The sequence below is a fragment of the Epinephelus fuscoguttatus genome, linkage group LG12 (assembly GCF_011397635.1).
Source record: "Epinephelus fuscoguttatus linkage group LG12, E.fuscoguttatus.final_Chr_v1".
Taxonomy (NCBI): domain Eukaryota; kingdom Metazoa; phylum Chordata; class Actinopteri; order Perciformes; family Serranidae; genus Epinephelus; species Epinephelus fuscoguttatus.
In genome coordinates, this window is record NC_064763.1 from 20,065,202 (window position 1) to 20,077,334 (window position 12,133).

General features: G+C 40.4%; 1 protein-coding gene across 1 annotated transcript; it reads right to left on the reverse strand.

Annotated features, from left to right (window-relative positions):
- Positions 1-4,898: 4,898 nt before the first annotated feature.
- Positions 4,899-11,423, reverse strand: smfn (small fragment nuclease). Its single transcript, XM_049593187.1, has 7 exons — positions 11,142-11,423; positions 8,733-8,816; positions 8,568-8,645; positions 7,157-7,268; positions 6,956-7,064; positions 5,989-6,042; positions 4,899-5,361 (listed from the first exon to the last, which is right to left on the reverse strand). Exons 1-7 carry the CDS (start codon positions 11,400-11,402, stop codon positions 5,238-5,240), a joined length of 822 nt encoding a protein of 273 aa, XP_049449144.1. The 5' UTR covers positions 11,403-11,423; the 3' UTR covers positions 4,899-5,237.
- Between the last annotated feature and the right edge of the window lie 710 nt (positions 11,424-12,133).

The window sequence follows — 12,133 nt, forward strand, 5'->3', positions numbered from 1 at the left end:
CTGGAAGTTTTCTTGAGGTGAGCATCCTGCAGAATACCAGTAAACTTAATTACAGTGAACATGAAGTTTGAGTGCACTTTGCAGCGGTGCCTTCCACAGGAGCAAGGGTAGAGGGACAGGACACATAAAGGCTGTGAAAATTTCATCACAAGCATTGCTAAGAAAAAGTATGAAAGGTCTGAGAGGTCTGAAACTGTAATGTCACCCTGGTGGTAATGATGAAATATGTCCTTCATCATAATCTCGAAAAATCTACCAAAAGATTCTGCCCAAGTCTTCTGTGTAAAATCCGATTGACTGATTGATCAACTAGCAGTTAAAAAAAACTTTTTAGCTGCAAATAATTTATGACATCTTTCAGATTTTAAGATGTTACTACCTCCTAAAACAAACTTCTCTTCATACACTATTCCTACGTATGTTGAATTAACAAGGTTGTTGATCAGTACCAACAATTCAGCAATTACAGCTGCTGAGACGAACTTTCTCTCTGGGCCAAACCATATTTTAGTGCAAAATCTTGGGTATTAGCTCCGTTAAATTTGTGCTAAATTTATGGCAATTTTCCAAGTCTTGGTGGTGCTTATGTGGCTGGCTTTGTTGCCACCAAATGATTATTGCCATTATGAATTATAATGCGACAGAAGGTCTGAAGGTCTGATACAAAAACTTAATATGAAAAAACGATATGCCATATCTCCTCCTGGCTCAAGTACTTTTTTCTGCACAAACCAATATATGAGTATGATCAGGCTGGATACACACCTGGCTCTAAAGGACTTTTTTGTCTAATTGATTTCTATGGGTTTAAAGTGTTTTATGGTAAGTTCGCTCTCTTGTGGCCTCACATTTTACTTGTGCAGCACAAAGTGCTCCAGTTAAAACAAGACTGTGGGTGTCTATAGCCAACACAGCTGCCCCATGATGCTGTAATGATCCCACTAGAAAGTAATAGTGTTCGACTTCGTCTTACCACTAGTGTGGCAACGGATGTAAAAATGTGAAGTCTGGCCTGACGGTGGCACCAGAGGATCCTCCTGGGGCCATAAATGTTGAATAAGTAGACTGACAACCAGTCACAGCATGGGAAGGGGTCCGTAACCAGCCCAGTCACCAAATGAAAATGTTGGAATTATACGTTTCTGCAAAGCAGGGCAATGTTATATGTGTACGTTTCAGATGTGTTATATCAACACTTCTAAAGTGATGTAGCTCTGAATACATGTATATAAGCTGACTTCATCATTTGGAAGAGGAGGGGATTGTGGCTTGAGATGGCTGCCAAGCTGCAGACCACTGTTGGAGGCCAATAACAACAAAACTGGTTGTTTTTTAGCGAGACATTGGTGGCATTTCCAGCCATGTTTGTTGCACCAACATCGGGTAATTTAAGCCATGAAACATTACTGTAACGATAAACAAGCCAGCCATAAGGAATTATGGACAGGGGAACAAAGTTTTCCAAATTAGGAATCTCATCCACACCCATTCCAGCAGTACCAGTGGTGCATAGACTTTTGCATTGGCCCCTCTTGGACCTTGGGCTGAGGTCATGCATTAGTTTTTGATGTGAAAGTATTTAAAATTTTCAATTCTATGAATTTTGGCAGATGTGTCAAAGTAAGGCTGCTGGATTTTGGACTCCTTAACCTCTGGTCTGCAGTTCCATCCATTTTTCAAAGGAGTTAGTCAGTCGGGCACAGGTAGACTTACTCAGTTTGCGTCTGAACACCTAGTCGAATGTGGCTGCTAGTGCTAGCATCAGAGGGTGTGCTAGCTTGGACCTCCGAGTTCGCTGCTAAATGCTTCGTGTTGAGGTGATATTTCAGGCTTGCAGTACTCCGATGGTACAGAAATTCCTTACTGCAGGAATTTTAGAGAACAGTGCTTTCACGGGGCCGAGCAGTGTCGTCTCATCTACCTCCATCATGTGACAAAGCCAAAGTGGTCTTCAGTGACGCACCGGGTCAAAGAACCAAAAAAAACAAATATAAAGTTTTAACAGCCGCTACATGATAATTAAAAAAGTTGCTTAACCAGGCTTGAAGAGATGCACAATACTAACAATGCCAGGAGTCAGTAGATAGCTGGAGAAAGATAATTGGGGGATATTAATATTTGACACTAGAAATCCTCAACTTTGAATACCCCCTTCTAGGTTTATGTTTTGCTACAGTACATCTAATAATTGATCATACTCTTCACTTAATAAAACCTGTCAGACATCAGTAATTACAGCCCTTGGCTCCCAGATACTTAAAGCCGCCACTCTAATTAATTTAAAAGATTTTTGCTGTATGGTGGTAGATGCAGACTCCACCATATTTCATGTTTTAATGAACTGTGATTGCTGTTAGCAGTAATATAAGATAAGCAGATTCCTCAACCTGTCTGTTAAAGAAAAGAAAAAAAAGCTAACAAAGATTTGACTGACAGTCTGGCTGCACTTCAGGGGTCAGCTAACGGCCACAGAGTTTTCACACCACAGCATGGATGCACACAGTCCAGGTCAGAACGCTGTCTATTCATCTCCACATCCTCTACCTCACTTTGAAGTTGGGTTAGAAGAGGCTTTACGCCTTCCCTTTCATGACCTGCCTTGTCAGATTAAGTCAAATCTGGGAGGCTGGGATGGAGTCTGAGGGCTGTCACATGTTCACACGGTGTGCGGGTATGTGTGCGTGTGAAAAGCACACGTTGTCTGCTTCCCCATCGATTTGTTTTTGAGAAGAAAAGAGAAATGGCAGTGGAGGGTGGGGACTGGAGAATATGTGATGAGTCAACAATGGAATTGCAATGCCACGTATAGACTACACACACACACATACAGCTAATTTAAGTTGAAATGTCAACCTTTGAGACACTCTACCAGACTGACTGATTTAAAAAGCAGCAGACCCTGATTTTGAACAAATCATTTTTGCACAATACAAACCCTGCAGCCTGCAGTGCCATTTTCCCCTCCACAGTCCTTTAATTAAAACCAGTCTGCTCTGACAGGTACAGGTGGTGTTTACTGTATGTGTGTATTGTTATTCGTGTGTGTTTGTGTCTTGGCTGCATTCTTAGAGTCATTGTCATGTTGGTAGGTGATACCTTTGACCCTGTCCTGAGCATGCTGGACAAGATTTTCATTTATGATATCTCTGTACTTTATTCTGTCAAGCTGTCTCTCAACCCTGACCAGTCAAATAATTCAGCTTTTGCTTTGTCATTATCGTACACTCACTGGCCACTTTATTAGGTACACCTTGTTAGTACCAGGTTGGACCCCTTTTGCCTTCAGAACTGTCTTCATTTTTGGTGGCATAGATTCAACAAGGTGCTGGAAACATTCCTCAGAAATTTTGGTCCATATTGACATGATGACATCACACAGTTGCTGCAGATTTGTCGGCTGCACATCCATGATGAGAATCTCCTGTTCCGCCACATCCCAAAGGTGCTCTATTGGACTGAGATCTGGTGACTGTGGAGGCCATTAGAGTACAGTGAACTCATTGTCATGTTCAAGAAACCAGATTGAGATGATCTGAGTTTTGTGACATGGTGCGTTATCCTGCTGGAAGTAGCCATCAGAAGATGGGTACACTGTGGTCATGTTGTTGGTTCAGAGATGGTCTTCTGCAGACCTTGGTTGTAACCAGTGGTTATTTGAGTTCCTGTTGCCTTTCTATCATCTTGAACCAGTCTGGCCATTCTCCTCTGACCTCTGGCATCAACAAGGCATTTTCACCCAGAGAACTGCCGCTCACTGGATATTTTCTCTCTTTCGGACCATCCTCTGTGAACCCTAGAGATGGCTGTGTGTGTGAAAATCCCAGTAGATCAGCAGTTTTTGAAATACTCAGACCAGTCTGGCACCAACAACCATGCCACGTTCAAGTCACTTAAATCACCTTTCTTCCTTGCCCTGATTCTGGGTTTGAGCTTCAGCAGGTCGTCTTGACCATAGCTAGATGCCTAAATGCATTGAGTTGCTGCCACACGATTGGCTCACCAGCTATTTGCAATAACAAGCAGCTGAACAGGTGTACCTAAGAAAGCGGACAGCAAGTATATGCTGACGAGCAAAAAAAGTTAATTTAGATAAAAAGTGAAGGGGTCTGAATGCACTGTTCACAAACTATAAATTATAAGTAAATATAAACTTTTCTATCAGTTGGAAGACATGAATTCTGAACTTTGAACAAACAGGTAATAGACAGAAAGGTTCAATAATGACTTTGGTCATGTGAACAATTCAAATACAGCTCTTGAAATTGATCCTTGCAACACCAAACAATGGTTTCAATAAGCACTTGTGTATAAATTGAGTCATACTTCTGCATCATTAAACAGTATGAATTCATATAAATCTCAGCTGTCTTCATTCATTGCCTGTTTCATTTTTTATTTCTACCTCACTGAGACATGGCATTGTGCTGTGCTTCCAATCTTACCAAGGCGCACACTGCCATCTAGTGTTGCTACAGCTCAACAATACACAACTGTATATACACAATGGAGTATACAGTAGTGTACTATATCAGGATTTGTTTTGGCAGTTAGTAATATTAAAAAAGAAAGTAGAATATTGCATCATCAATCAATGTGTTTCCCAAACATTTAGGGTTGGTTTGTCTCCCACCAGGTTTCTGCAGCTGTCACATCACATCAATGTTAAGTATTGTGTCTGTGAGCTGCTCCAGCATTTTATTAGATTGCATCAGGGGCCCATCAACACCACACTCAACAAATAAAGTTTCATACAAAATATCTGTGTGTACTTCTGTGTAATTCAGTCACTTCTCCCATGTGAATCTACCACATACTCCAAAACTTGGTTACATTCAGTGTGTGTTGATGAGGTATTTAGTATTTGGTTGATGAAGGTGACGCAAATGAATGGACTGTTTCCTCAGGGATCATAGTTTATTTGGTTTCATTTTAAAAACAAGGGAAAATCAAAGTCAATTCCAGACTGAAGATAAATAAATACAAAACTGCAAGGTCACTTTCAAATGCTCCTCTTTTAAACTCGGAAAAATAGCTTTCTTTTGAAAGAACTGTCACACGAGAATCATGCTCCCTTTGATGAAACCTCTATGTTAAACTTTTGAACAATGTTGAAACGAAGGATTGTTGGGCAGCTAAATATGAACAGAAACTAAAATCAATCAAGAGAAATCACATATATCTCTGACTGATTTAACTGCTTTTTGTCAAGAAATGCTACGATACAACACTAAAGGCTGCTAACTATTGTTGCTGCCTCCATTTTCTACAATCTTGCGCTTCTTCTCCTCCGTTGAGGCTTTGAAGACGTTGGCTCTGTAGTACTGCAGCTCTTTAATGCTCTCATGGATGTCATCCAAGGCTCTGCGGGAAGGAGGAAGAAACCAGTTTAACTGCATTCCTTGTATTATGCATATTCATCTGAACCTTAAAAGTAAGCTTAAAGGATCAGTTTTGATTCAACTTGGATCTTATTTTCGCAGGTTTTGCCACCAGCTATGTTCACTGAGATACCGGTGTACTTACCATCCTAATTACTGAGATCTCAGAGCATGACAATATCACTAAAAAGAAGTCAGCTGAGGCGAGAAACATGATCAGGGAGGTTTTAAACAAAGCCCCAGGTTATTTTAAATTGTTCTGAAGAGAAACAAAGTTGAACATTAAAGTTAGCACCCAAACTGTCTGTTGTAACAATCTATCACGGTTTATGGAAGCACTTCCTGCTTCAACTTCGATCCTCTTTACTTACTCAAGTCGTGCAATTTGACTGTACAATGAAGACTTAGAAGTGACATTTTATTTTCAACATGACCTCAAAGAAAGTGGTTTAGACAATCTGTCTGATTGTCTCACTTTGTTAGAGTGACGCCATCGTACTCAAGGATCTCAGCAGTTACTTTGGTGAATAAAGCAGCAAAAGCTACAAGACTAAAAAAAAATACAATCATACTTTACATGATGATTCAGATGTGTTTTTGTATTGTTTACCTGTGGGCTGCTTTCTTGAGAGGCACGTTCTTGTATTCCTCTGGATACCACCGTCTGTATGCGTTTATAGAACAAAATATTTGTCTAATAAAGCAATCAAACTGAAGAGAATGCCATACTATCTTTAATTTATTCTGATGCACTGCTAAGTAGTAGGGCCGCCCCCTGTTAATTAAAAATAAATTGTGGGCGGGGCAACACAATGGTTTGAGTACTAATGAACCTTCATTAATATAGGCCTATATTTTATCTACAAGTGCACGTCACACACTGAGCGAGCCGCCTGTTAATGACGCTGTGGGCTAATGGGCATGTAGCTACTTCCATGTTTCAGATGATACGTCATGTTTGTAGTCGACCAATGAAGATGAGTTTACATATCACCTTGGGTTCGTCCTTCACCTTCTCAAAATGATCCCACACTTTGGATTTCCTGCCCGACATGTTATTAACTAGCCTGTGGAATAACCGCAGGTACCAGCCCTGGAAATTAACCTGACTCCTGTCTGACTGCTGAGCGTGGTCACTTCCTGTGTCTGTCCTTTCAAATTAAATTCCCACATGGTCCAGTCATATAGGTTTTGATTTATTTTGACAAGGCACAGCTCCTAATATTGAGTTACGTTTTTTTTTTTTGTGCTGTGACTAATCGACCAATGAAATCTTGCTGACTTATGACCTTTGTAGTCGACTATTAGGGAGCAGCCCTACTAAGAGGAGACACTATCATTGAGCTACAGAACCTACTCAGCAGTGCAATATTAAAACTGGGTCTTTGACATGCAAACTACTGAATGGGGCACAGATTTTTAGTGGGGCCTGAGTAAATAACATGGTCTTGATTACATGAGCTAAAAGTACGCTAAACAAACAAAAAGTACAGACAAATGTGGAAAACTGCAACTCATGCATCTTTGCAAAACAGCACGCCAACTCTCAGACACTCCACAGCCACGCAAACACTGGCCTGCAAAGCTCCTTAATGGTGCTGACGTCGATGATTCTGTAGTGAAGGTGGTACATAAACTGTGGCATGTACTTGTCCAGGAACTTCTTATCTGCATGCACAGAGTTGCCTGCAGGGAGAGGAATCAAAACAGATGTCTGTGGGAGCCAGATCGGTTGAGTGATATCACAGCACTGCAGCTGATGACAAAAAGTAACTCACCAGCAAGGGGACAGGATCCAGGCGGGGTGTGCTGCCGGACGAAGGACAGGAACTCGTACTCTGCTTGTGCCAGGGTGATTTTACTGTCCTTTACAGCCTGGGTCAGTCCTGACTGAGACACAGTTACACTGGCTGTACACATCACTGAACACTTTTTCACAGATACCTTCTCTCACACACTACCTTGAAAGAAAAGTCTGACATTGTGGTAAATACACTTAATCCTTTTCTTGCCAGCGAGGAGATGAGAAGATCAATACCACTCGTGTCTGTGTGTCAAAGGTGGTCTGTGGAGTTCAAGTTGAGCCCAAAAGCAGAGCTGAATGCCTTTAAATGGGCTTGACAGAGCTGACAAAAAACTTGGGATCTATCTTTAAAGGGCCAACATTTTCATAAAAAAATATTTCAAAAACTAAGATGATTACAGAATTATATTTCTACCCAGATGTTATCAGTACACACTGTACGTTTATATTTTTGTTTCTATATAATAGTTTGAAGATGTGAATTATTGTCTGGGGCATGAGTGTTTTCTGGTACAGGGTAAGTTTAAAAGTCAAAAAGTTTAAAGCACATCAAAATATTTTAGAAATCATGTTTTTAATGTTTTAATAAATATATCCTTTAAAATAAATTTTCACTCCAAAAACAGAATGAGTGTGTTGATAAAAGCTACTTTTAACTTCTTGGTTTTTTTTTTAGTAGGACATGAATTATCTCAAAGAATGGGTGATTTTTGGTATGAAGAAATGTAAATGCATACTGGAAACCATAAGCTACCAAACAGTCGTATTCCGTTTAATACAAATGTTTGTTTGTATTAACCACAGCAAAATGGAAAACAAACTAAAAACATTCTCACATCTAAAAGTCACAGTGTAGAATGGATACATCTTTTAACAACATCAGTTAAACAGAATATGGCTGAAATATGTCACATTGGAAACTAAAACACGCGCCCTTTTTCCCACCAAAATTAGTGCATATGGGTTTTTTTTTTAAACGTGAGAAAACTATTAAAAACAGTCGATAGACTGCATTCTGACTGCCAGTAGACCAGAGCGGTGTACACAGCTTTGAAGTAGATAAGTTACCTTTTTATTTCTCGACTAGTGTGTAAAGTTTGATGTCATAAAAACAGGTTAGTGAACAGTAGAAGGCAGTATGAAGGCCAGTAAAAATGTGACCGTGGTTCCTTCTTTTTTTATTTGTTTTGAGTCATTTGTCCCAGGAATTAATGTTGATTGTTACTTTTAGTTGTTATGGGCAGAATGCTTCGTTTAACACCACTGAATTGGGTGTGGCCATTGTCCAAAATGGTTCAAGTTTCAAACTCACTCAAAAATCATTTTCCACCCAATGTCATTTTCTGTGTTTTCCTTCTAAGCTCCTGACGACAAACGCAGCTTACCTTTCCATGATGCTCTTTACACCACTCTGACATCCCTTCCAACAGCTCGTTTGGCTGGTTAATTATCAAGTTGGGCCCCTGTCGAGCGAGAACAGATGAATTTAACTGACAAGACAGACAGAAGAGAATCAGCAGTCCAAGTGTGTGTGTATATGTTTATCTTACCTCAGCCAAAATGTTCAGTTCAGAGTCTGTGATAATGCACGCCATCTCAATGATCTGGTCCTTCTCAATGTCCAGACCTGTCATCTAAATAACACACAGACAGACTTCTTCTCAAAGATAGATCTCTAACATTTGCCCCAAAAATCAGCATCACTTTACATCTTACAATGCGTATTTTATTATTAAATATCATGGATTACTTCACAACATCTTCACAAAAGGCCCAAAGTCCCTTGGAATAACTGTTGCGAGGTAGTCGTATGCCTGCATCTGCCATCGTTGCATACAGCCAAGGCAACATGTATCATCACGTAACCAAGTGTGTCATTCAGACCTTTTTGAGAAAAGACACAAAAACAATCTAACACAGGTGAAGAAAAGATAACTCCTGCACACTGTCAGGTGTTTTGGTCGTTAGACCTTCATCAAAAAAGTTGATTGCAAGAAACACAACAGTGTGTGGGAATCCCCTTTTCTTCGCCTGTGGCAGGGATGGGCAACCTGCGGCTCTTCAAACCCTCTCCACTGGCTCCTTGTGGCTTTGACATAAAACTACCTGGAAATGAGGAACTTTTTTTTTAACATTCAGATTTTCATTTGTCATTATTGTAGGCCTAAGATGATTATTGCATTCTACAATTGCAGAAATGTGGAGCCCATACATTGTATTTAAAAAAGTTTTTAAAAATGTTTCACTAACTAAAATGCGAATCATACATCCATGACCTGGTGCCTTTTCCTCTAAATTTTGCTGAACTTCAGTAGCAGTGGCTCACCTGGAGTCTCTCCAGAGCGGCTAACTACGAATACCCAAATCCGAAAAAGGAAAAGTCGACAGATTTATTTGCTTCCACCACCAACGCTGCAAAGTTAAAGTACTAAATATTTATAACTAGCCCAGTGCAGAGTAGCCGTCTTGTAGTAAATTATATTACTGAATGCTCATTTAGACCTATTTGTAATGTGGATGGGCTAATTTAGACTTAATAAGCCATTACCTTTATTTAAATATGTTTTGTGGCTCCAGACAGATTTTTTTTTTCCTTTTATCTGCCAGTAATGGCTGTGTTAATAGTAGCCTAAAGGTTGCCGACCTCTGGCCTAAGGACACTTTCCTCCTATGCACCTGTCAAGTGTCTGAAGTTGTGCATTAGGGCTGCAACTAACGATTATTTTCATTGTCGACTAATCTGTCGATTATTTCTTCGATTAGTCGACTAATCATTTTATCGAAAAATGTGTTGAAATGTTGAAAAATGTCGGTCTGTCTCTCCCAAACCCCAAAATGATGGCATCTAATGTCTTGTTTCATACTCATGCCAAAGGGTTTTAGTTCACCGTCGTGGGAGAGTGTGTAAAGCTGCCAATATTTGAATGTAAGAAGCTGCAATAAGATTATTTTGGGGGACTTTTATAGCACTTTTCTATGAAAAATGACTCAAACCAATTAGTCGACTACTAAAATAGTCACCGATTATTTTAATAGTCAGTTAGTCATCGATTAGTTGACTAATCGTTGCAGCCCTATTGTGCATGAGCCCCTATATTTTTACAAAAACACTGACGCAAAGAGTTAGCACATCCCTAGTGGGTGAACTTCCTACACCACCACAACTTGAACTAGCACACTTCTGCCACACATTACAGTGTCACATAATGCAGTTTTTTTTACTTGTAGAGGTTGGAGTGATATACATATTACTTGATGCACCAAGTGTGATGTCTCATAGTTCGAAATTTAAGGCAACTCACGTGCATTTGCAGTCTTTATCTTAAAGGTGTTTTACTCATTCATGTGGTGTTACATTGTGCCTGGTCATTTTTCAGTTATATCTTTTAAACTGGAGTCTTCCTGTACAAATGTGTGACTACTTACAAGCAGATGTTGCACATTTAAAAGAGTACTGTTACTGTACTGTTGTCCACGCCATGCATCATTGTTGCTTCAGTCAGCAAAACAACTAGCATGATGCAGACATCCATGATGCTAACATGTAAAAGCTCGCCCCAAAAGGTTTACTCAATAAACTGCTAGCTAGGTGTTTACATCGTTAGCATAACCTTTGGTGGCAGAATGTCCAGTTAGCATCTCGGGACTAGTTAGCTAAAACGTGACATAGACCAAATACGTATTTATCTTGTCGGTTACTCTGGCTTGTAAGGTTAATTAACGTTAATTAGCGTTACGTTTCGGGGTTTTCTCTCATTAGCAGACGTTAAATAACCGTTAGTTACAATCCCCAGGTTGATTTTAACGTGTCAGGTAACGATACACCGTTACACACCCTACTGACAATCATTAGCATCATTTCGTCTCCCTCTATTTAGCTTGGCGTAGTGCTAGCTAATGTTAGCTAACTTAAAACAGTATGTTCACGACACAACCCGGTTTTTAGCGCTGTCACTGACCTCCAGGTCCACCCAAACCATTCTCTGGGACATCGCACCGGACGACATGCTGATTCTTCTGGTCACCTGGAAGCCAAAAAATGCTGCGAATCTTGAAGTTAAGGGGTTTATGACACGGCTACACGGTGTGCTTTTATGGAAAACTCTACTGCAGTGTAATGAAGACGCTGCCTTGCTGAACCGGAGGACGGGCTGTTGCCTCCTGAAGAGAAACTCCAAGGTAACGAGAGCCCATGCCGAACTTCGCGAGCACACTGGCATCCTGGGCCGGCTTCCTCTTCTTCTTCTTCTGGTGCTATAAGCGGCAGACTCGACGCAGCAAACGCCTTTGCTGCCCGCCACAGGTCACTTGAGGAACTACATGGATCAAGTTAAATCCTTGAGTCCAGTGGCATTTTTTCAGATTTTGTTGTTTCACAATCTTCTGAGTACCGATTGTAATGATTAATCTGTAATTCCAATTCCCGAAAGCCCTGCTTGGATAAGGCTTCTATCTGTTTTATTTTATAGTTTATCCTCAATTGCTAAGACATCTTCTTAGCACAGCAGAAGTCTTCTCTCACAAATGCACGTTTTATTTGGTTTCACACATATTCACACCTTTTTTCCAAGCAGTTAAATCAGATCTCATAGAAAACCCAGAACAAGAGGAAAATATCCATTCACAGCTGATAGAAATTACTTGCATAATATGAATCTCTAATGCACCCATGTGAAACTTCTATCCACAGCTCTTCAATCAGCAATCAGTCCACATCCACCTATATCATATGTCACCTCTGTGTTGCTGTTTACAAGTGTCCCCATAAGTCCCCATGCAGACCAAGTTTGGAGCATGGAGTGGTAGCTGGAGAGGTGCTAGGTTGCTTCCTGGGCATGGCCAAGGTGCCGAACCCCCAACTGCTTGGGATACCCGTCCAAGGTAGCCCCCTCACTCTGACATCTCTCCATTTAATACATGTATAGGTGTTTGAGCATGTTTGTGTATTTTA